Source organism: Dipodomys spectabilis, unplaced genomic scaffold, assembly GCF_019054845.1.
Source record: "Dipodomys spectabilis isolate Male_0828 unplaced genomic scaffold, ASM1905484v1 ptg000126l, whole genome shotgun sequence".
Taxonomy (NCBI): domain Eukaryota; kingdom Metazoa; phylum Chordata; class Mammalia; order Rodentia; family Heteromyidae; genus Dipodomys; species Dipodomys spectabilis.
In genome coordinates this window covers 877,377-902,626 of record NW_024870803.1, presented here as the reverse complement: position 1 = coordinate 902,626, position 25,250 = coordinate 877,377, and the positions used below count along the sequence as shown (strand labels likewise).

Sequence of the window (25,250 nt, the reverse complement as noted above, 5' to 3'; positions counted from 1 at the left end):
TGCCAGACAGCACGGTGCTCTCCCCACCCACCCTGCCCTCCCGCATGAGGAAGACGGACGGCCTGCTCCTGCGAACCCCAAGTCCCGCTTCCTATTTCCCACACCCTGGCTGTATACAAGTCCACCTTTGTCCTCCACCCCGATCCTCCCTTCCTCCGGAGTCCTCCTCTCCTTCAGCGCCATCAACCAAGCACTATTCCTCTTCAACACCACCCAGGTGTCATCCTGCCGGTCAGCTTTCCTCAGGAAGTGTGCTGGAAGCCTCCATGAGCAGTGGTGGGGAGGACGTGCGGGCACCGTGGCCAGCTCTGCACCGGAGCCCTTCTGCAGGCCACCCGCGGGCAGGCCCCCTGCGCTCCTGCTTTACCCACCACCATCCTCAGCAAGGCCTGCGGGCACCTCCCCTCACCCACTAAGCATGGACGCTGCCAGTCTCCTCAGAGCACGGCAGGCAGAGGACGGGGGCCTCCCACACCCCTGCTCCTCCTCCTGCTCCCCAAGGCCCTCCTAAGCGCTTCCTCAGACTCGGCCCCCTGTCTGGCTCCCTGCATAGGAGTGGGCGCCGTCTGCTCAGGGGAAGGGGTCTGAGGATAACTGGTGCACACGGCTGGTTTCTGTGTTACACCCACCCCTAGCCGGGAAGCAGAGTCCACGGCCCTCCTCCCAGCTCCCCCCCTTCCTTCTCCGCCTCAGAGTCTGCAGGGCACACAGCCCACTCCTCCGAGCTTTAAGGGTTCTTCCAGCCTTCCTGACGCTCAAATCGCTCCTCCTCAGCAACCAAAGATGCTCCCGCCAGTTCCATGGGAGGCACCTCCCACGTCATCTGTGCCAAGGGCAGCAATGCCCGCGATGTGCCCGCCTGCCCTCCTCTAACTCTAACAGTCAGTGAGCACTGCCCCTCTGCCCTGGCAGCTCAGCAGGACCACCCAGGGCACAGCAGCTCCCCGAGCCAGCTCCCCCCGGGCCCGGCCTCGGCACCCTGGAGCTCCTCCTGGAGCTCCCCTCCTCTCCATGCCATCTCTCGCCAGCTCGCTCCCATCTCCTCTGGCCTCCCTTCCTCTCACCACTCATCGCCCACAGTCTTGGCCGAGTCTTGGGGCCGGCCTGGGCGCAGGGAGTCTCAGTCTGTCTCCAGTGCCATTTGGGCCACCACATTTGGAAGGCCACCCTGCCATTCACTGAGCTTTTGAGGGCTACTTACATACTGTACCAAGAGCTGCTGGACAGCTCCATGCTCTGCCTTTCCTCAGGCCACGCAGCGCCCACACACAGGAAGCATCCCCTTAGACCCTGCCACCCAACGACCGTCAGCCATCCTCCTGCAGTCTCCACCACACATCCTGACCTGTCCACCCACTGCTCAGCCCCTGACCTGTCCATCTACCACTCAGCCCCTAACCTGCCCATCCACCACACATCCTGACCTGTCCACCCACTGCTCAGGCCCTGACCTGTCCATCCACCCCTCATCCTGACCTGTCCACCCACTGCTCAGCCCCTGACCTGTCCATCTACCACTCAGCCCCTGACCTGTCCATCCACCCCTCAGTCCCTGACCTGGCCATCCACCACTCATCCTGACCAACTGTCCATCCACTGCTCATCCTGATCTGTCCATCCACTGATCACCCCTCAACCTATCCATCCACTACCCATCTCCTGACCTGTCCCACACTGCTTTTCCCGACCTGCCGGTCCACTGCTTCACTCCATGTGCAGGCCACATCTCTGACCTACCATTGCACCCCCAACCCATGTTCCTGTGCTCCTGCAGATTCCTTTCCAGCAGCCCAGGCCCAGTGTGCTCCTCCCCTCCCCAGCACTCCACAGGTGATCTACCTGCTGTCTCCCGGCCGCTCCCCCCCGCCCTGCCCCCAAGCCCTCAGACTGCATTCATTGTGACCATTCCCCTCCTGTAATCCAAGCCACCTCCTCTGTTCCCACCATCACAAGCCAAGCCGAAATCACGCAGTGGCATCCACCTATCCAATACTCCCGCGTGCCCTCTGGGTAGTGGGAGGAAGGGCAGGGTCCCTTCCAGACGGGCGCAGAGCCCTGCTGGCCCCTCTGCTCACTGTATGGCACGCCGCCGTGCCTTCGCGGGCTCCGAGCTCCAGCCGAGCTCCAGCCTCGCTTGCAGCCGTTACTCTGCCCTCTGGCCCCAGGGTCCATCTACCTGAGCGGCGCTGCTACCTGAGCGGCGCTGCACGGTGGCTGCCCCAGATCCTGCAGACCATCCACAGGCCTCCCCTGACAAACCTTCACCGGAGGCGGAGGGGCCACTCCTACACCCCCACTTCAGCTGTGTGTCTGGTGAGTGTGCCTGGCTGGACACACTGTGGGTCATGGCCCTGCTAACTTTTTTCCTCCAAGTCTGGAAACAGCCCACGCCTGAGCACACGCTGACCTCCCAACCAGGAGCTACAGAGCCCAGAGTCTGCTCAGCCACGCAATCCTTTCACTGGTGGCCACCTGCCCCTTCCCCCTGCCGTGCCAGGCCCCCGCGCATGTCCTGTGCACGGTCCCTGTCAGGACCACTGCTCCAGTGCTGACTCCGCCAGAGCCCGGCCTCTGCTCCAGAGAGGAGGCAGCCCCACAGGGCTGTGCCGCAGATGAAGGCCTTCCTGTCTGCCTTCCACATCTCTGGGTGCACGGTGCTCGAGGCCATTCCTTTCCCCAGACATAGCCCCTGAACCTGTCGACCTCTGGCCTACCTCACTAAGAGCTATGGCTCCTACCTGCAACCTCAGAGGGCGGCTGTCCCATGCCTGCAAGGCCTTCCCTGGGCCTCAGCCTCCACAGAACCCGGGCTTCTCCACCCTCAAGACCAGGACCTGATCTCCCTCGTGAGGCCACCGTGGGACCTCAGTTGGTGTGGCTGTCACCACTGTCCTTGGTCAGCAGGCACTGACGGAGTGAACCCAGGGAGGACTGCAGGCCTCAGGGAGGACCGCTCTCGTCTTGCACACCTTCGCATACTAGACCTCTGGAAGCTTTCAGCGAATGCTTTTACATTTCAAGAGTCCCTGAAGATAGGCACCAAGCTTTGCTGTCCTCTTCAAATTCCCTTTACAAACAGATAAGTAGCTTCTATAGCACACCAGCCACAGCTACTCTCAGAGATAGAAAACCAAGAAGAGCCCTGCCCATGGGCTCTCCCCAGCAGGCCTCGAAAGAGAGAGAACAGGCAACAAGCAGGTCAGGAAATACCAAGTCCACGGGCCAGCTGACCTCAGGCACCTGCTGCCTCTGCCCCGTCCTCAGCTCTTTCTGTGAGGCTTGCTTCATGAACTCAAGAGACTCAACCAGTCGTAGCAACTTGATTTATATGTCAGAAGAAATTTCAAACGTGTTGATGTACAAATAAGGGCTTTAAGAAAAAAATCTTTTCATATAAATGATTCTTTTCTCAGACATGATAAACAAGAATCTATAGGTAATTATTTGGTGAAATGTTTACCACACTATGTACAACATATTTTATATGTGTGTGTACACATTTATTTATTTAGATTCTTCCTACACTAGCAGTGTGCTGCAATGTTGTTCCTAATGGATATTAAAAAAAAAAATTCTACGTGTAGATTGTCGGTGACTCACACCTGTAATCCTAGCTACTCCAAAGGCTAAGATCTGAGGATTGTGATTCAAAGCCAAGTCCCTGAGACTCTTATGTCCAATTAACCACCAAAAAGCTGGAAATGGAGTTGTGGCACAAGTAGCAGAGCACTATCCTTGAGCAAAACTAAAACTCAGGGACAGCATCCAGACCCTGAGTTCAAGCCCTAAGACTGGCACATGCACATGCGTGTGTGTGCGCGCGCGCGCACACACACACACAATTCTAGATGTAGCAATGAGCTAAAGCCAATAAATATATCAAGCTGCAATAGCGGAAGACTTGCCTTTAATGTCTCCACATCTGATATAAAACTTTAGGGAGTATCTTTGCCTATCTTTTTTTTTTCTTTTCTCAGATTAAAGGTGGACTTAGGTAGAATTAAAGTGGACTTAGGTAGAATTACATATTAAAAACCCAAACCACACCGCCCAGTTTAACAGCTTTGCACTTTAGACTGATCACCCAGAAAAGACCAGCTCACCTCTCCAGGGAGGCCGTCAGTGCTCACACACGGCCTGGTAGGAACTGAGCCTTGCTTCTCCGGCATCCCTCACGGGCATTCAGGTCTGAAAGTCAGGTCTACCCCCTGCAAACCATTTACCCTGCACACCGCCTAAGTCCAACCACCTGTCACTCCTCGTCGGACGGATACAGACCCACCACCTGTAGTGTGCTGAGGGCCTGGTCTCCTCCTGCAGTCTCAGCCTCACAAGGTTCACAGATACACACTACAGGCGAACTCCAGGATAGCTTCAAAGTGCTGAACACATCTGCTCTTAAGAGGGACTATATTCACGGCAGTCTCTGTGTTGGCCACACGGCTCTCGTGTCTTGGTCACGCCCCTTCCTGTGTGTCTTAGGGATGCATTTGGTTCATAGAGGTCCCTGCTTCCCTCGAGCTCTAGAAGCAACACTTGTCACACTGGACATGAACAAATCCACTGCTAGGCCGTTCTTGCCCTCCTGGCTGGCTTATCCTCCAGGCCACGTCTGCTGCTTCTAGAGCTCAAGCCTCTGGGCTAGGCTAGGACAGGACCTGGCAGGTGACAAGGGCTTCTCCGTAAGTGTCTATTCAGCGCATGACTGAGGGAAGCAGAGGACCACTATGAACCAAACGCAGCCCTAAGACACACAGGAAGGAAACCAGGACAGTCCTTCAACATGTAACTTCTTGGCTGAAAGGCTTTGTGCGGGCAGTAATTAAGCCGAGCGGCCTTCCCATGGCAACTTGTTGGGTTGACCAAGACATCAAACCACAAGAGAAAAGAAAAGGGCACCCAAACCCAACACTCGTACACATCTGAATAAATGTGAGTGTTTTTACCTTTGTACAAAAACCTTGTTGTAGTTTGTTAAGGAATGACATGGGAAAGGTCTGCCCCCTGTCTGGGGTTTTAGCCTCTGAGATGTAGTAACCGAGGAAAACCAAGCCCCCCAAAGTAGAGCCACAGTGTCAGAACAAGGGCAGCGCTCCCGTGGGGCCACCTCCCTTCCACCTTACAGGAGGAGAATCTCATAGACGCTGTTTCAAAGTATCCTACCTGCAATGGCTACCCTGCAATGTCCCAGTGAAGCTGGGCAGCCTTCTGCGCCTCTCCAAACCACCAGCTGCTCCTAGAACTGGGGCAGGGGCCTCTCTTGGGCCTGTGGTGGTACACCGGGCTGTCCCGGTAGTGCAAGTACTTGGTCTTCCTAATGTTTGAAGTTGTTGGGACAAAGTTAAAATCTTTCTGGAGCATCTTTACACTCAGCGCAGGCTAGCACACCCCCAAGGCACCAGTAATAACTGCGGATAACCCAAACCTCACCACCCAGAAAATGTGTCCCTTCCCAGGCCTCTGCTCCCAGCCCAGTGCCACCTTCTTCTCCCTCACTCTGGCACTGAGAGGCACACACAGCAACTTCAAATACCCTCACACCCCATCAGCTAGCAAAGGACAAAGGAAAATTTAGTTTTGCAAATAAGGGATGGGGGCGGGGGGGGGGGGGGGAGGGGGGGGTTCTAAGGAACCCCAGTTCTACCCAGGGCCTTAGATTCACTCCTTAGGTTTATTCCACTTCCACGGGGTGGGGGGGGGGCAACCCCCTGGTCTCCTCCTGTGGTCCCTCTTCAGCAGAAAGTCTCCAAGAATCCACACCTAGTGCAGCAGCAGGGGTCCAGGCAGAGACCAGCCTCTTCCACCTCTGCTCAGCACCCTTGGGTCCTGCATTCAACCGGGTGCCGCCCCGGGACCCTCGGGACCAGAGGTCAGCTGCCAGGCCCAGGGCGGAGGCCCGGCCGGCCACTCTGCGCCAAGACACACTCAGGTCCCCAGGTACCCGTGGCTGGCACGCAAGTGGCCGAGAGGCCACGAGGCCATGGGGCCGCTGGGGACCGGCGGGGCTGGAATCAGTATTGCAGACCAGGGCTGGGCCAGCGCGGAGCAGTCTCCATTGTCGGCGGGTGTACCCCAAAGGCTGGAGGATTGGGGGATCACGGGGAGGCTCCGGACCCAGGGTGCCGGGTGCCACGGGTGGCCGCTGGAGCGGGAAACCCCAGCAGCAGCCCAGAGGAGCGGCTGCCGGGGCGGGCGACGCCGACGCGCGGTCGGCCCGCCAGGCGCAGACAAAGGCTCGGTGCGCACGCGGTGGTCGGCGGCGCGGGCGCCGCGATCAGGGCCGCGAGGAGCCGCGCCCGGCCGGGCTGGCGCCCGAGTCCCCGGGTGCCCCACGGGCGCGGCGTCTCGGCCCGCAAGGCTACCACCTGGCCCCCTCCCGCCTCGGTCGGCTGCTCCTCACCCCGCTCCCCTTCCACGCCCAGCCGCGCGGGCTCCCGGCTCCCCGCGGGCTCTGCCTCCTCCGCCCCGCCGGGTCCCGCCCCTCCTCCGCGGCCTGTCCCGCCGCCCAGCCCGGCCCCGGCCCGGGGAGAGGCCGCGCCACCGCCGGCCCCGGGGCGCAGCCGGCCGCCCGCTCCTTCCACGTGGGCGCCCGCCGTCCCTCCCCTTTCTGCTCCAGCCCGGCGCCCGGGGACCCCCGGGAGGCGTCAGGCGGGTGCGGGTGGGCGCCCCGCGCGGGTCGGCGGGCGCCCGTTCCCACCCCGCCCTCCGGAGCGCGGCCGCGGCGGGGCTGCGGTGCCCCGGCTGGCCTTGCCCGGGCAGCCCGAACGCCCCGCTGGAAACAGGCGCCCGAGTCCAGCCCGCGGGCTCCGGAGGCCCCGGCGTGAGCGGCCACGAAGTTCAGGGCGCACAAGCAGACGTGTGCGCGGGAGCCCGGCCCCGGCCCCGATCCCGCGCCCGCCGCCCTTCCCGAGCGCTCCAGCCGGGCCGGGCGGCACCGAGCGCCGCCCGGGGAGCGGCCTCGGCGCCCAGCCCGACCCCGAGGCCCGGCCCCCCGCGGGGCGAGACCCCGCCCCGGCCGCTTACTGGGGCTCAGGAAGCACTCGGTCAGCCTTCGGAAGCAGCTCGCGTTGGTGGAGGGTCCATCGTCCATGTCGGAGCCGAAGAGCAGCGGCAGCGCGACGCCGGCGCCTCGGGGCCGCCGCGGAGTCCGGGCGCCGCCGCCGGCGGGGCCGGGCCAGCCCCGGAGGTCGGCGCGGCGCGCGGCCGGGCCGGGAGGAAGCCGCGGCGGCGGCGGCGGCGGCCGGGGCCCGGCGCGGGCTGGGAACAGCAAGCCCTGGAGCGCGGGCGAGAGGAGGAGCCGCCGCCGCCCGCCGCCGCTGCGGTGACTGCCGCCGGGGGTGACGCTCCGCGGAGCCGCCTCCCGCCCTCCGCCGCCGCCGCCGCTCAGCGGAGCCGCCTCCCGTCCTCCGCCGCCGCCAGCATCGCCGCCGCCCCCTCCCGCCGCCGCCGCGCCCGCCCTCCCCGGGAGCCGCGCGGGGCGGGGGGAGGCCGCGGAGGGGGGGAGGGGCGGGGGAGGGGGCCGGGGGGGCGGCGGCCAGAAGTAAAAGGAAAATGGAGCGGTGGCGGGGACGGGGGAGGAGAAGGCGAGCGCGCGCGGAGCGCCGGCCGCCACCCAGCCGCAGCCCCCGGCGCCGAGCGCGGAGAGGGCGCCCGGGACCCCCGCGGGGCCGGCGCGGCCCGCGGGCGAGGGGGCCGGGGGCGCGGCGCTCTCCGCCGGGCCGCCGCGGGGCCGCTCGGGGATCGGGCCCGGGCCCGCGCCGCAACCCTCGCCGGCCGCGCCGCTCCCGCCCGCTGCACTGCGCCGCGGCTCCAGGCAGAGTCGGCCGAAGCCCGGCTCGTCCCCGGCCGCCGGCCGCACCGCCCCGGGGCGGGGAGCGAGCGGCTCCCCTGGGCTGGCCATCGCCCTCCTCCCACGGCCGCCGAGGGGGGCCTGGGGCCCGGCTCCGCCCCTCAGGACCTGGCCTGCCCGCCGGCCGGAGCCCGGGTCCGGTCTTCCGCCCCCTCCTTCCGCCCCTCCCGGCTGGGTCTACACCTCGGGCTCCTCCGCCCGGGATGCGGGGTCACCGGGGTGCGGGGGCGAGTCCCCGGCGGCCGGTGCGCACGGTCGGCGTCGTCCCTGCCGGGCCGGGCGCGGGGCTGGGGAGACGCCGCCCGCCGCGTGGCGTGGTTCATGCGCGCTGGGGAGGCTGAGCCGGGCGACGCTCGAAGGCAGCGGGCAGAGCGCCGCAGTGCCACTGCCCGTGGAGGCGGCGGCGACAGCCGAAGACGCCCGCGGGCGGAGCAGGCGCTGCCCCCGCCACGCCGCGCGCCGCCGGACGTGGCCCCGCCGCGCCGGACTCTGGCACCGCACCGTCGCGGCGCGCGAGTGCACCCCGGCCTTCTGACCGGCAGGGATGGGTTGGGTGTCTGCTGGAGCACGTCGGGGCCTGGTGCTCCCGAGTCCAGTCCGCCGTCCTGCGGCTGCTCCAGCTGTGCGCTCGCGCACTGGCCACGGCGGCCGCTCCGGGCCTGTCCGCGCGCGCGGCTCCCGCCCGGGGCGCCCCCGCTGGCACGCTCCCGGGGACCAGCTCAGAGGTCGGACTTTGGGTACGGATTGTAGTCCAAGCACAGTGTGTTCAGTAAACTGAGGTCTGCAATACGGGGCGCCCCTCAAACTGCGTTTCCCCTACCCGTGTTATTCCGAACCTCCGTGCCCCACGGGGCTCGAACACAGAAAGCCGAGACCTTCCCTCTAAAGCTGGGACCCGCTCTCCCGGGGCGGTGGCTCACTGGCGGCCCACAGCGCAGACGGCACTGTGGACGGCCCTGAGGACGGACAGGCCCTGCGCGGCCCAGCGGCGGCTCACAACCAGACGCAGCTGAAGTTTGGGGAAGTTGGAGCGCAGAGGCGCGGGGAGCGGCCGCCGCGCCTGGGGCCGGGAGCGCGCGAGGGCGGGCAGGGTGTGGGGGTGCGCGGGGCCCGGGGGCGGGGCCCTGTGGCCCCGGGTGGGACGTGCGGTCCTGAGTCCCTTGGCTAAGCCACCTTTCCCGGAGGGCAGCACGCGGGCGCACACGGCTTGTACACCAGCTGGCTCCCGGGCCCAGCCGTGGGCCCGGCACTGGGCGCAACCCGCGTTTCGCGGGAACGCAGGACCGGACGCAGGGCTGGGGCTCTCCACCTGCGCCCCGCCCGCGGCCACGGCCCTCCTCAGGGTTTTCTCTCCCCCCCCCCCCCCGCTTTCCCGTGTGGGTGGCGAGGCGAGCTGCGCATTCTCCCGTCAGAACTTTCCCGGGCTCCACCCCCCCCCCCCCCCAAGCCCCGAGAGCAGAAGCCGGCACCGAGGTGTGTGCACCCTTGGGCGGGTGGGATTCCAGGAGTTCGTACCGCGGGCGGCGGCCGGCTCTGCGAGTCGCGCGTGCGGGACGCCCACTTCGGTCGGGTTCCTGCCTGTGCGGGGCAGCAAAGAATTCTGGCGACTCTTACCTGCGGGGCGCGGGGCGCGGGCCCCCGGCCTTTGCATTGCTTCCTTTCCGGGGAGGAGCCGGCGGCCCGCGCTCGCGGCTGCGCCCCGCGCTCCCCGCGCACCGCACCAGCCGGACCCGCCCGCCCCGGGACGGCTCGGGTTCAGGGAGGATCAGTTTCTCTCCGTGCAGAGCATCCTTTTCCTTTTTTGCTCGCAAACCGTTCGTTTTCAAGGTTTGCGGTTTGCGGACCGCACTCCTCGAGCGACCCGCGAGGCCCCACGTTACAGCAACGCGCGCGTGAACGAGACCGCAAACCGCCCGAGGGCGCGGGCAGCACACTAAACACTTGTTCGAGGAGTGTTCGTTAAGCCAGGACACACTCCACAGTTCTCGTTAACCCTTTTTGAGAATCTTCCTCCTGCTTTTCCCCCCTCGTCTCCGATTGCTCCTTGGAGGGGACAGATTTCCTGAGCCCTTTTTTAAAATCACCGGGCAGGGAACGGAAGACTCCGTTTGAGGAGGTGTTCACCGATAGCGTCGGCTAGGATCGGTGTCCTCAGTCCTGAGTGCTGACACACACTCGTGTCCAACAGTCTCCCAGACGCTTCGCCCACCGCGGCGGCTGGAGGCTGCTCGCTCTAGTCTCGCTCTGTAGTCGTGGCTCTGGTCACTCACCCGCGCCCTGGCGAGGCTGAGCCTGGAGAGTGGGTCTGTGGCTCTGCGGGGGGCGCACGGGGCTCGTCCCCGCGTGCGCACAGGCTTCCTTACGAGCGTGCACTGGCTCAGCCCAGTGCCCCGGGACCCTCCGCCGTCCACCGAGCTCAGCCGTGGCTGCGCGCCCGCGGGGGTCTGGGCGAGGGGTTTTCTCACTGTTGGCTGCCCGGGGCGCAAGGAATGAAAATCCAACAAACAAAAGAGTATTAAGAGAGCAGTCAGCACCGGTAAAGACTGAACACGGCGACACTCCTAGTTCCTCGTCCTTTGCCAGGGAAAATGGACACGTTGCGCTCAGGTCGGGGAGTCTTGCTTCCCCAGGGGACCCGGGCACTACGACGAGGAGCGCAGTGGCGTTCCCAGACCTTCCTCCATCTCGTGCCAGTTTTCAGTCAAACCAATTCGATCTTACTTTTAGAAGCTGATGCCTCAAATCTTCCTCTGCGCTGAAGCTAGCGCCTGGCAGCCGGGTACCCGAGTCGGTTGCATTCTCTTCAAAGTGCTTTGAAGCTTGAATCTAAGATATACTTAAATGATTTTCCTTTAAAAGTGTCGAAATTATTTATAACGTTTATTTTAAAATGTTATTTCTAATAAAGTAGGATGGCCACAGCTAAGGTGCCTGATACTTTACCAACTTTGGGGCAAACATAAGATATCTGTGTTATCTAACTTCGTTTTACAGTTGTTATGAGTAATGCTTACAGTTCTACAGTTTACACCACTGATTCTCGAAAACCCTGTTTTCTCTTTTTCCTATATTAACATATAAAAACCAAGATTAATAAATCTATTTTTAAAGCACTTTGGGAGGCTGGGAGGGAGACCCAGAACAAAGGGTGAAAAAGTGCAGCAGAGGAGCTCACTGGACACGGATGAAAGTGAACTAGGCAACGTGGGTGGAGACGTGAGGGAGGGACTGGGAGAGGGGGAGGGAACAGAAGACACCGTACCAAAGGAAGTGTGCTCATTACCTGACTCATGTAATTGAAATCCCTCTGTGCATCACCTTTATAGTAATAAATAAATAATTTCAAGAAAAGTGTAAAGCACTTCTTGATAAGCAATTAAATTTTGATTTTAGTTTTGGGGACTTACTCAAAATGCCCCAAAATAATTCATGAGCAAGTAGCTATTATTCCCAAATCAGACTTTTCCATTTTAATAGCTAATAAATTATCAGCACAGATGTGTCATGTACATAAACTCTCTGCATATGAAGAAGATCATTGGTTTGCTGTCAGTCTCATATGTCAAAATGGGAGTTTATCTTCCAGCAATGTCTTCCTGACCTCCCAAACCCAGCAACCCTTCCCTAGAAGTTATGTTTGTCTTAGGAAGAGGCTTCCTTGATTTGTCTCATTATCAATCCATCAGTGTCTTGTTGTCTAGATGCCTGAAGTTATGACTTTTGTCTGCACACACTAACCTGTTGCATTGAATCTCAAGGAAGTGAATGCCCACATGGTTTGCATGGATAATTCTGGTTTGATACCAGGGGCCTTAGCATCTTTAACATTTACTAAAGGTAAGCAGACAACAAGTACTCAATATCTGCTGTCCTACCTGTTACCACCTGCATAGCAAATGATTACAAATCTCAGTTACAGTTGATGTAAGAAATCTTGACTAAAGTGACAGGAGCTCATAGTTCTGCCTAAAAAGACAAAAAGAAGGTCATTACAATTCAGTGAGGGCGAAAAAAACATTATGAAAGTCAATACTTAAGTGGGACAGTCTTGAAAACATCTGAATTACTGCTACCATTTCTAGGGTTTCCAGGAAGTTACTTTCATGACTTCAAACAAATAGCATTAAGATTGATTATAATCAAGAAAGTAATAACCAATGTAAGCTATATTATTGTCCATTTCACAAACATAAAAATTCAAATGTTTTTGATAATATGAAGATGGTTAAAATATGAGCATTTCAGATAAAACGTGTGTGTCCCTGGCATTATGTGTGTTTGTTGATTCAATATGGTTTAAGTAGATGTTATCACTCATCAAAAGTAAAACATTTCATTCCCTTTTGAAAATAAACTCTGCCTATTAACTGTGAGTCACTGTCCCCGAGGACCTGAGTGCTACTGCTGTTGATGTCATAGTGTTATGACAGAACTACATTTCAGAGATCTGCCACTGAAGTACATCAGGTCACTCTAGAAACCTATTGACACTTACGTAGTTTTGACAGCATTTTCAGGGCTCAAAGCAGTATAGAAATCAGCACACAGCCAGGAATTCTGGTTAAATAATCAGCCCTTTTGTCAAACTTTTTACAGTTTATAATTTAAATAATGCAATTTGCAGCTGTGTTTTGAAAGTCTAATAAAAACAATGCGAGAGAATTATATCTCAAAGAATTAATAAAAATCATAATAATAAGCCAAAAAGAAAATACTACTCTCAGAGAACTGAAGTCCAGTTTAGTGTGTGTGAACAGGAAGGGAGCATGGAGACACACTGGGGATTTAGAGGACTGGCTGACCTCTACTGGAGCCAGGACTCATGCCTGAAATCCTAGCTGCTCAGGAAACAGAGATCTGGGGATCATGGTTCAAAGCCAGCCTGGCCAGGAAAGGCTGTGAGACTCTTATCTCCAATTAATCATCAAAAAGTCAGAGGTGGGCTGCAGCTCAAGTAGTAGAATGGCAGCCTTGAACAACAACAACAACAAAAAGCTAAGGAACTGTGTGCCCAGGCACTGATGGGTTCAAGCCCCAGTACTAGCACCAAAAATCAAACACAAAACCCAAACCAAAAACAAAAGGATCTGCATTTGTGTAGACTTCAAGGACCAAGTTACAACAAATGTCCCCTGCCCCATCCCTGTGGATCCATTCTATACCAAGGAGCATGTAGGTGCCAGCAGGGGTCCCCAGAGTGCCCCTGAATCCCCTATCATGACATGCTCCTGGCTCAAGCATGAATATTCCGAATAAATCTGTTTTGGAATTCATCAAGACACAGTGTTTCCACCATCTGACAGGCTGAAACCCCTTTAAACAACTACTTAAGGAAAAGGATAAGAACACGCATAGTAAATGAACATAGATAATTTAGTAGCCAGATTGTTGTTACAGTGGGGCTTGATTTTGATGTAAGAGATCTGAAGGTAAAAGAGACCTTGTTGGCTTGTCCAGCTCTGCCTCAAAAACAGGGATTAAAAAGTCTCCGTCCAGAGAATGGATTCCTTTCTCTTCATCTCAAAAACTCAGCAAAGCCATCCTGGCTTAAGTGGCACTTCAAGTTTGTCCCCATGGGGACCAGAATTTAGATGGACATGCCAGGGCAAGGCCGAGGTGGGTCATTCACATGGCTGAGATGGGCTGTTGGTTGTCAGGCCTTGACTTAGGCAAGGACAGGTTTTAAAGAGGAAAAACAACCGCTTTGTCCTTGAGCCTCTCTTCTTAGAGTGACAAGAAGAAAAAGCAGAGTGAGGGAAAGGACAGGACACTTAATGCCGTGACACACAGTGCACTGTGTTGACACAGCGTCTCGGCAAGGTTTTCAAGGATCTGGATGTTAGAGCATAGAAGGTTCCAGTCTACACCATGTCAGCACACATACTACCTGTCGGCGTCTTTGAGAGAGCAACACACTGCGTGCTCACCGTGTGGGAGGCCTGGGCTTGCACTGGCCAACTGGCAGGGAGCCCAAAGCAGCCACCCTGCCACACACCGATCTCCACGACGGCGCCTAGACACCAGAGAGGGAGCCCCCCACATGGACAGTAACTTGTGCACCCCGGGGTAGAGTGGGCCCTCTCCCTCTCAAAGAGTCTGACAGGGGACTCTGTCCTTCTGATCATGATCATGATCATTTGAGGACACTTGTGTTTTATTATACAACCAACATAGCCTTAAGTCTCTCTCTCTCTCTCTCTCTCTCTCTCTCTCACACACACACACACACATACACACACACACACACACACACACACACACACACATCTGTATCTGAATAAAATGCAGGAGCTATGGAATGACCTTAAGGCTGTTGGTGCCATAAATGCCAATGAGCCAAGCTGCCTTTCCATCCCCAGCACAAGGCCTGACCACAGGGCACTGAGCAACAAAATGGCATCTTGTGAACGCAGGTGAACCCACAGAAAAAGCCAGGTAATGTTACCATATGCACTGTGGAGGATTCCTCCATTTCCTTTAAAGATGGGAAGATGTGGGGGGCTCAACAGAAGGGGTGACACTTATCAAAGCGCATTGTACACATGAGCTGACATGTTGAATTGAAACAGCTATGGATAACTACTTAAAGATAATTTTTTAATGATTTAAAATAAAATGGAACCAATAAAATCAAGCTAAAAATGGCTGTATCTGTGATCTGATAATCTTATAGTTCATATCAAGGCCTTTTTCTTCTCCCTGAAGTCAGCTAGAAGCAGTAGCATTATTTATTTGGAAAGCAGATCAGGTTGAAGGTGGGAAAGCAGGCTGAAGATTCCTGGGATTTTAGATGAGAACAGAGATTAATGCACTGAGACAAACATGGAAGTGATCTTGGCATCAGACACTCTAGAAGAATGAGGAATGCGTTCTAACAGTCTGGGGCAAACATTGTTCCTGTGTCTTCTAGCTACAAGATGTCTCTGTGGGACAACCACACTTCGTGGCCTTCTTCCTAACCTTTGGGGGCTAACGAATAGACCCTTCCTACATTTGAGGCACAACTGCCCAAGTCCTCTTCCAGATGACAGGAGAACATTGTTGAGGAGACTGATCTCGTAAGGTCTCAATGTGTCAGGGGTGAATCAACAATATGTTGAGCAAGAAGATCATTATTTCTATCAAGGCAATTTTTTGTATTGCAGTAAGATGTATATAATGGAATCTACTGTCTTAGCCACTTTCAAGTCTACAATTCTGTGGCACTGAGTATATTTACAATGTCACCCAACCTACCTATTTTGATTAAACTTCACTAACCCTCTTCCCCTGAGATTGATAATGTTGTTGATTTTATTTTTACAGATACTTTGAACATAAAAACCACAGAACAGTAGCCCTTGGAGAACTGAACTCCAGCTAGCCATGTCCAACAGCGACAATGCACCTTCCCTTCCGGTGGTCCGTTATGGGATGACAACCCAGAGAGGGAGGGCTGATCGCTTATCCAGCCACCTTCATGACAATCCTTCTATGTGTGTCTCTATGAAGTGTGTAACTGTATCCAAATGACTCAGCTAACAGACTCCCATAATAACAATAAAAGCTCTTAAATGCGGCTTTAATAGCTAGGATTCAGGTCTATTTTATAGACTTTTGCATGTACAGGTTATAAAACTAGTAAAAAAATCTCTCTGTAGGACAAATTAGGACTTTTGACACAGCCTTTGGATACATACTGCTTACCTTGCTCTTCAATATGTTGAGCCTCAGTATTCTCAGACCTGAAATTGTTATGTGAAGTTGACTTAGTCAAACCTTACTTAAAATGCTCTTCCCATATAAGAGCAGGCTTGTACACTAAATAGCCACGTTTCAGAGCTGGGTAGGTAATAGATGCTTTGGAAATCTATGCACTTATTTCCAGTCAAACATAATTTCTTAAGTAGCCATAAAATGTGAATGAATTCTGAACTGTTTTTTGGAACCTGATTTAAACAAATCAAATAAACAAGTTTCCCAGAAGAGAGATCAATACAAGGAAGAAAGATGTCTGACTCATGAAGACACTCCTTGGACTACTGAAGATTTCTTCTTGCATTTAGAGCTTGATTTCCTTTGTTAAAAAGATTACCACAAAGTTGATCAAAAACTCATCAATTGCAAAAGGGCTTGTGTGATTCATTCATCATACTGGTCATGGTATAGAGCAGTTTCTTAAAAGAGCTAAAGCTAGATCAAATCCTTTAGAAATAATTCTACCAATCCACAGTTGCTGCCTGCAGCTGTCAGTTTTTACTGTATGATAAAGAATATCCACCTCTTATCCCACACAGCAATGGACTAAACAAGATACTAGTACATGCCACTTTTAACAATTAAGCCTAATCTAATCATTTAGCAAGTCCCAGACCTGTCATATCAAGGTGAACTGGCTCCAAAAGCAGTAAGCACCATAGAGCTGGGAAGAAAATAGAATTCATAATATTCTGAAATTTTCAGTGAATACACTAGATTAAAATGAATGAGGAAAGGACACACATAGTTAGAAATGAATGGTGTACAGATTTCCTCTGCGAGTTGATAGCCTTAGGCACATGAGACGAAGGATTTGTGTATTAAGCTCCACAGGGAAGTTACAAGTCACCTTGTCCAGTGTGAAGTGCAGAAGTTGAAGGAGGTTTGAGGCAGTTGACTGGAATCCTGGTACCAAGTAGGGAGATCATTGGTTCATTCAGGGAACAACTGTTCTCTGAACACTAGCTACATCCTACCAGGTGTTATTCTAGATGTGGGGCATGGAATGAAGCAGTCAGAGAAAACTCTTACTCTTGCAAAACTTCTGTTCCAGGATGGAAAAGAAAAGGCAGAGCTACTAGGAGTGAGTAAATTGTGTCTCATGCAGATTGTACAAGTGAAAGGCCAGGAACAGAGGGGGACAGGCCTAAGTAGTAGGTAGGTCAGCAATGGTTTCCCATGTGTGATCCCAGCTGGAAGGAGATAGGAAAAGAGGGCCACTCAGAGCAGAGCTTCATGGACAAGCACCAAAGTCACTGTGCCTGGCTTAATGTGCCTGGAACAGAGGAGGGCCAGGGGATGAAGTGGGCTATGAGCCATGCAAGCAGCAAGCAGGTTGCTCCATCCTGGGCATTGGCTTTCATTCTTCATGAAATGGGGAGACGTGGTAGGCTTAGAACCTGATCACCCACACATCCCGTGTGGCTTTGACCTGGGCAGCACTGGGGGGATGTGTCACCGTGAGGCTGACCTGGTGATCCCCCCCATGGCATTCCTTCCATGCAGGATGGTCTGAGCCCAGGGAGGGACAGAACAACAGACTCACATAGAGCTCAGGGGCTCTAGACTCAGTGCCCTCTCAGTATTACAGTAGCTCAGTCCCTCTTGAACATGAGACTATTCAATGGCTTCCCCAGAGACAGAGGAGAGTCCTGCTTGAGTGATGTATTATCCCCCTTCCTGTCACAGTTGGTTTTCTGTATCTGTTCAGTTGAGCCAAGATGCCCACTTTTTGGTCAAACACTACTTAGAAATTTCTGTGAAGAACCAGACACAATAGACATTTGACCATTCAATGGAGTACAGCAGACAATGGCCCTTTGTAACATGAAAGAGCCATGTCTAATCAGCTGAAAATCTTCAGAGTGAAACTGGGGTCTAAGGGAAAGAATCCATGAGTAAAACTATCCCTAGTTACAGATGACAATCCTATATTTAAAGGACCTTATAGATTCCTCCTTCAAGCTACTAGCGTTGATCCAAAACTTTAGTGAAGTAGCAGGTATAAAATCAACCCACAAAAATAAAATCAGTAGCTTTTCTGCATGGCAGAAATGAAGATTGACATTGAAATCAGGAAAGTAACTCCATTTGCACTGGTCTCCAAAAAACAAAACAAAACAAAAACCTAACCAATGATGTGAAGGATCTCTACAGTGAAAACTATAAAAGCTTAAAGAAGAAATCAAAGAAGAGCGGAAGGGGGGTGGTGGTGGTGGGGGTAGTAGTGGTGAAGGAGTGTAGCTGAGGAGGTGGGAGGGAAAGGATGGTAGGGGAAAAACAAAGGAGGAGGCAACAATGATGGATAAGAAATGTACTCATTACCTTGCTCATGTAACTGTAAGCCCTCTGTACAGTATTTTCACAATAAAACACAATTTAAAAAACAAAAATAAATCAAAGAAGACATAAGGAAGTAGAAAGACCCTTCCATGCTCTTGATATGCAGAAGTAACATCATGAACATGGCAATACTGCCTAAAGCAATCTACAAATTCAATGCAATACCCATTAAAATCTCAACCTCATTTTTCAACAAGATAGAGAAAAATTCCAAAAATTCATGTAGAACCATACAACACTCCAAATCCCAAAAGCAATTTTTAGCAGAAAAAGTAGTACTGGAGGTAGAACAATACCAAACTTCAAACTCTATTACAGAACTATAGTCATGAAAACAGCTTAATACTGGCACAAAAAACAGGCCTGAAGACCAATGGAACAGAATAGAAGACCCAGAAATAAACCCACTGATGTATATCCATCTAAATTTGATAAGGGAAGAAAGACAGACTCTTTGACAAATGGTTCTGGGAAAACTGGATATCCACATACAGAAAAGTAAAAACTGGACCATTATCTATCACTTTGCACCAGTATCAATTCCAAATGGATCAAAGACTTCAATGTAAGACTTGAAAACATGAAACTATTACAGGAAAAAGTGGGAGAAACATTAGTACTCCTTGGCACAGGAAAGAACTTTCTGAGTAAAGATTCAGAAACACAGCAAATCAAAGAAAGACTTGATAAATGGGACTGAATCAAACTAAAAATTTTCTGCATGGCAAAGGCATAGCCATTAGGCTTTAAAAAAAAGCCTAAAAAATGGGAGAAGGTATTTGCCAGACACAACAGAAAATGGCCTAATATCCAGAATATTCAGAGAACTTAAAAAATAAACTTAAAAAAACCAACAACCTGACTGATAAATGAGCTAAAATGAGTCTTCTCAGAAGTACACATGGCCTATAGAAACATGAAGGAATGCTCACCATCTCTGGACACAAAGGAAATGCAAATCCAAACAACACTGAAATTCCACTCACTCCAGTTAATATGGCCATTATTAAGAAAACAAATGATAACATATGCAGGCAGGGATGCAGCCAAAAGGGAATCCTAATACATTTTTGGTGGGAATATAAACTTGTTCAACCACTCTGGAAAGCAGTGTGGAGGTTCCTCAAAAGAATTAAACATAGAACTACCCTATAATAGACAATTCCACTCCTGGGCATTTATCCAATAGATTATAAACCATGATACAGTAAAGCCACCAACACAACCATGTTCACTGCAGCACTATTCACTTTAGCCAAGGTATGAAATCAGCCCAAATGACCCTCAACAGACGAATGGATCAAGAAAATGTGACATATACATATATGCACACACATACATATGCACAACAGAATTTTACCCATCCATTAGAAAGACTGATATTGTATAATTTGTAAAGACAGGGAAAGACCTGGGAAAACTTATGGTAAGTGAAGTAAGTCAGGCCTAGAGAAACTAATAATCCATACTCCCCTTACACATAGAAGCTAGACTAAACTTAAAAGTGTGTAAGTAAATCCATTGAGTGATGTGCAAGTGTACACAAATGAATGTACCTCCTGAAACATAGTACACTTAAATAATATAATTCCCTAGAAAGACAAAATCAAAGTTCAACAAAATAAACACCAGGAATTAAGTACTCAAAAAGGGTAGAGTGGAGTCAAAGGAAAAAAGGCTGACAAATGAAGTAGAGAAGAGGGGAGAGTGCAATCAAGAATACACGTGTATCCTACAAAATTAAAAAGAGTGAGGGAAGGGGTGGGTGGGTAGAGATGGGTGAGAATGTTGAAAGGGGTGACACTGATCAAGATATATTGTATTCATAAACTGCTTTGTTAAATGGAAACTCCTTTGGACAACTACTTAAGTGATAATTTTTTTTTGAGGGGGGGGGTCCGGTCATGGGGCCTGAACTCTGGGCCTGGGCGCTGTCCCTCAGTTCTTCAGCCCAAGGCTAGCGCTCTACCACTTGAGCCATGGTGCCACTTCCAGCTTTTTCTGCTTATGTGGTGCTGAGGAATCAAACCCAGGGCCTCATGCATGCAAGGCAAGCGCTCTACCACTGAGCCACCTTCCCAGCCAAGAGATAATTTTTTAAATAATGTGCAAAGATGAAAAAACAAATAAAAAGAATCCTTCTCTCACATCCTTCAGATTCCAGCTCAATTTTCTTCAACTCCAGAGCTGAATCCTATGCAGCTTACCCAGCAGATTTTACATGCCCAGGATTGGTTTCACAAGCCAGTTTCTTCAAATATGTATGTTTGCATGTGTATGTGCATGCTGCATTTGCACACACAGGTATGTATATACCTGTGTTTTGTATACATTATTTGTGTGCTCATGTATGTATAGTACACAAACATATGTGCATAAAAGCTTGTTTGTTGTGCATGCATGTGCAAACATAAATGCATGAGTGTACAGTGTGTAAATGTACAGCATATATGGATATGTTTGCATAATGTATGTATAGGTGTGCATAAGCATACACAAATGTGTACAAACATGTACTGATGTTTTTACCTATATTTGTGTATATATATATGTGTATATACACAGTGCAGGGGTTGTGAGTATACATTTGTGTTTGTTTATATATTTAAACAAGTATGTGTGTATATGAATGAATGCCTGTTTATATATGTGTTATATGTATAAATGTGTTTATACACATATTTGTGTATATGTATGCTTATACATGAAAATATCTCTTGTTCTAAGAAGAACCCTGGTCTACATCCCTATGATTCCTTTGCTGTTAGCAATACATACCTTTGAACGCTTGAAAAATAAAATCTTAGGTTATCTTTTGGGAAGCAATAACTTTTGGGGATCTTTTTCTTTTTAAATACTTGAGCTGGGAATGAGAAACTGAAGTCCTCCTTGTCATTGACTTCATATTCCAAAATAAAGCTCTGGCCATGCCCCTCCCTTCTACCCAGCCTGGCCTGGGAAGGTGTCCCCAGAGCCCGTTGCAGGCAGGCCAACGGGTCCCGCAGTGTCATCAGCGATACCTCAAGCTCCCTCTCAGCGCCCAGCCCAACCCTCCTCTGCCACAGGGCCCCTCCTTGCTCCTTCTCTCCTTGTGCTAACAGCTTTGTACATTAGCTCTTACCTACCAGGAAAAAAATATTCCTTAGAGTGATAAATTAGCATGCACATTCCTTCTTACACGTAGAAGAAAATCTATCCTAGCAACAGCCACCAAATCAACTGCCATCCAGCAAGCATCTCTGCTGTTTTCTTGGGCTCTGAGACATGCAGACTGTCCCAGGTTCTTTTTAAGAAATGCATCATTAAGCGAGACAGGAAGGGAAGCTGCTGTCGGAAACAAACTCCCGCCGCCGCTGCTGGAGGGGAGTGGGGCCCTCACTTGGCCACAGACACCTGCGCAGTGGATATTTTAATTTGTACATGTGACCAGCTCAGGTGACTGGGCCTGGGCGTTTGGTAGAAGGGGACACCCTGTGGGTCCTCCCATGTGTCCTCAGAGCAACCAGCCAGTAGGCAGACCAACCTTGCCTGGACCGCAGGCAAGTGACAAGAGGGGCTGAGGCCATTGGTCCTGTCTAAGCACACAGGCAAGCAGAGAAACGGGAAGGTGAGCAAAGCCAGACCACCGAGGCGTCTCTCAGTCCATGCTCTCTGGGCTGCCATGGCTTCACATTCAGCAGGAAAAAATAAGGCCCCGACGTTGATACAGAGAAATGGAGAGGCGGGAGAGAGTTCGGGCAAGAATGCAATGCATATCCTACAAAAGTAGGAAGCGCGAGGGAAGCGGGGAGGGGAGGGATGGGTGAGAATGCTGAGGGGATGACATTGACGAGCCACATTCACAAACTGATTAGCTAAACGGCGACTCCTTTGTTCAACCCGACTTAAAGATGATTTAAAAAATAACAATAACCTTCTCCCATCTCCGAGCCACAGGGAAGGTTTCCCACTGGAAAGACTCTGGGAAGGGAGCTCTGGAAGGAAGCTGCCCTCCCCCCTCGGGTGAAGCCTGCCCACACTCCCACAGCTGGGGAAGGACGGGAATACTGGAGACACCAGGCTGTGCCCGTCCGGGGAATGCTTATTCCACTTCCCTGTCTGGGCAGATGTTTGACCAAGATAGACCTATGACGTTAGCAGGGGCCCAGGCCTATAGAAATGGTGTTCCCTCCACAGTTCGTCCTCCACAGGGCAAGCCCTCCCTCTTCCCTTCTCAAGCATAGAGCAACGGATTTCAAGGGTTGGATTTAGGGATGCAGAGAGTGGTCTGGAGTGGTCTCCGTCCTGTGGTTGCCATGGATACCACTGGAGGCTACTCTAGAGGACGGCAGAATGCCTGTCGTGTGCGGGGTATTAAGTCCTGTGGGGTACTGCACCAGTGCTGCTGAGGGCTGCTGAGAGGCCACCGTGAGGCGGGGCCTCGTGGGAACGCTGGGCACTCCAGCGGGCTGAGGTGGAGTCCAGCTCTGGCTCTTCTCTCCAGAGAGTGGAACAGCAGTCGGGGAACTGCAAGACACTCTCATCAACAAGCTTTGAATCATATTTACACATTGTTTTACCAATTGCTGCCACAAACGCACTGAGCTCCAGGGACTCCTGCTGAGGACATGGGGCAGAGGGGGCCCCTCCCACGCTCCCCAAAGACAAACTTCCAGCTGCAACCCAAGGTGCTGGCTCTGGGAACAGGCGACGCTCCGGTGCGACAGAGAAATAGTGGACTTTTGTTGACATAAAATGACCTTGACCTTGAGTCCCAATTTGGACATATGTTTTACATAAAGGCCAGGGGAGCTTGGACAGTTTCTTACCACTATGTAACACATCCACGCAAAAAGAGAAAAGAAAAGCTTCCTTTAGAAAATACAAATTACCTTCTGTCTAAACACCTCTGTATCTTTCCGCTCATTTTGGCGCTTCTCCATGCTTGCATTTTGACACTGCTAGGAGCCTGTAACTCTGAAAACGCTCAGGCTGCATCTGTGAAGCTCCCAGCTAGAACGTGGAGGGGACGCGGCCCACTGGTGATGCCAGCAGCCCTCGGTGGTGACAAGGCCTGTGTCTGCACCTCTGCAGCCTGCTGGCCCCGACCTACCTGCGTAATATGGACCAGAGTCTATGCAGTTAAATCTGCTTCCACATGGTAAATACCAACATTTGCTCTACATAAAAGAATGAGAAAGCTACTCTCCTAATTCACAGATCCATGGCTATAAGAAAAAAGAGATCATTTTCAAAGAAAAATTCATAATTATCTTTTTTGAACATCAATCCCAATCTCAATAATGGCCCTGGGAAAAAATATACATTTGTTCCTGTCTGTGTGCCTCTGTGTGTATTTTCCCATCAAGCAAAGGCTCATTACCATTGAGGCAGAGGATTTCAACACAGATCTCAACCCTCCAGCGTTTCTGATTCGGTAACCTGGAGTAGGGCTGTGAATTCCATTTCTAGCACGTTCTCAGGGGATGTTGATCATCTCACTGTGTCAGGCCCTGACTTCTCTGAATCATAGGGAGTCCATAGTTAATTTATACACTTTCCTTCTCCTTCGTGCAAGGAAAGCCCCGCCCCCACCATGGGTAGTGTTTTGAAGTAAATACACTGGCTATTTACTCAGCATTGAATTGGCTCTGGTTTCAAGAGTCTCAGGGGCTGGACGCTGAATTGGTCATTTTCACAAAGGCCTGCTCCTGTGTGTTCTGCAGGGAGCAGAGGCGGTGAGAGGTTGGTAGCTCACTGAGATTCTAACCCACCGGGATGAGGAACAATACACCTAGTTGTATCTATAGGAGTGAGTTTAATCTACACGATGATGTGTTCCTAAAAGAAGGCATGGAGGTCTCATAGAACACAGGGCACAGTTCTAGGAGGATCCGGGGTCCAGGGCAGCCTGGAAAGATCTGTTGCTGAGCCCCCATGTCAACAGAAGAAGTTGAGCGCTATTGCCCATGCTTGCCATTCCTGTTAGGACAAGAGGTCTGCAAGGTAGGAGACAGCCCAGGCACACAGGCAGGAAGCAAAGCAATACCTCAAAAATAACCATGTCAGCCGGGTGTGGTGGCTCATACCTGAAATCCTAGCTACTCAGGAGGCTGAGATCTGAGGACTGTGGGTTGGAGCCAGCCTGGACAGAATGTCTGTGAAACTCCTATCTCCAATGAATCACACACGAAGAAAGCCAGAAATGGAACTGTAGCTCAAGTGGTAGAGCACTAGCCTTGAGCACAAAAGTGCAGAGACAGCACCCAGGCCCAGAGTTCAAGCCCCAGGACTAGAAAAAAAAAAACCCTTCTCAGAAAAGGGCCAGAGGCATGACTCAACAGCCAACCAACCACAAGCACAGAGTTCAAACCCAGGTGCCACCAAAACCTAACCAAACAAAAAGCTTGCATTCGTGGAGGGCTTTGCTGGACTGTTCTATTCACAACTACACACTGTCCCTCCTCCCCTTGCCCCTCTCTCTCCTTTGCTATGGTGCTCATCAGTGAGTGATGCGTTCTGTGTCCAACTACTCACTTGCTGTTCTCTTCTCTGTGAGATCCTTGTTCAAGAGCACATGAACAGACTGATGACCGTCCTCTCTCATCTCCTCACCCTGATCCCAAGGCAGCCCTGTGCTGGGGCATCTAGCTGCCTTTATAATTGCTCTTGTAGCTGTCAGAACTGTGGGTGCCTGGATTATGTTTTCATATTCCAGAACCCACACAGTGGCCTAGACACTGCTCACTCATGCTCCTTGTACTCAGCCCAGCCTCCAGGCTGACAAGGAAAGCCTTTAGGAGCGCGCGCGCACGTGTATGTGTGTGTGTGTGTGTGTGTGTGTGTGTGTGTGTGTGTGTGAGATAGTACCCACACACAGGATGCAAGGCATTAGACTTTTAAAACAATATATTGAAGTCAATATTGCATTGGAAAGATCTATATAACTGTTTGATGACTGAGAATGCTCCGTTCTGGTGCCAGTAGTTCGACTACTCAGTGGTCAACGGATTCCACGGAGGGACCAGGACGGGATGGCAGCATGCTAATCTTCTGTAAATATATGGCTATCTGGAAACAGGTGCTTCGGTCAGGTCCGAGTGTGCCCCAGGGATGTTTTCAGATGATGATGATGATGATGATGATGATGATGATGATGATGATGATGATTTTACCAAGGGTGCTCACTAGTGTAAGAAACCAGCCAAGCACTCTTCCTATTCCACCCACATTGCCTCTCTCTGTAATCCAGACTCTCCTTTCAGAGTCCTGGGAGAGTTGATTTTCTCTTCCCCAAAAGTTGAACTATCTGAGACGTGTGTCACATGTGTCACACGTGCAA

At 52.3% G+C, this 25,250-nt stretch overlaps 1 protein-coding gene across 1 annotated transcript in view; it reads right to left on the bottom strand.

Moving 5' to 3' along the window:
- Pde10a (phosphodiesterase 10A) overlaps positions 1-7,900 on the bottom strand; it is a 151,982-nt gene extending 144,082 nt beyond the window's left edge. The window contains exon 1 of the mRNA XM_042689752.1: positions 7,024-7,900. Within this exon, the coding sequence (XP_042545686.1) occupies positions 7,024-7,900 (877 nt within the window). The remainder of the gene's footprint in view (positions 1-7,023) is intronic.
- Between the last annotated feature and the right edge of the window lie 17,350 nt (positions 7,901-25,250).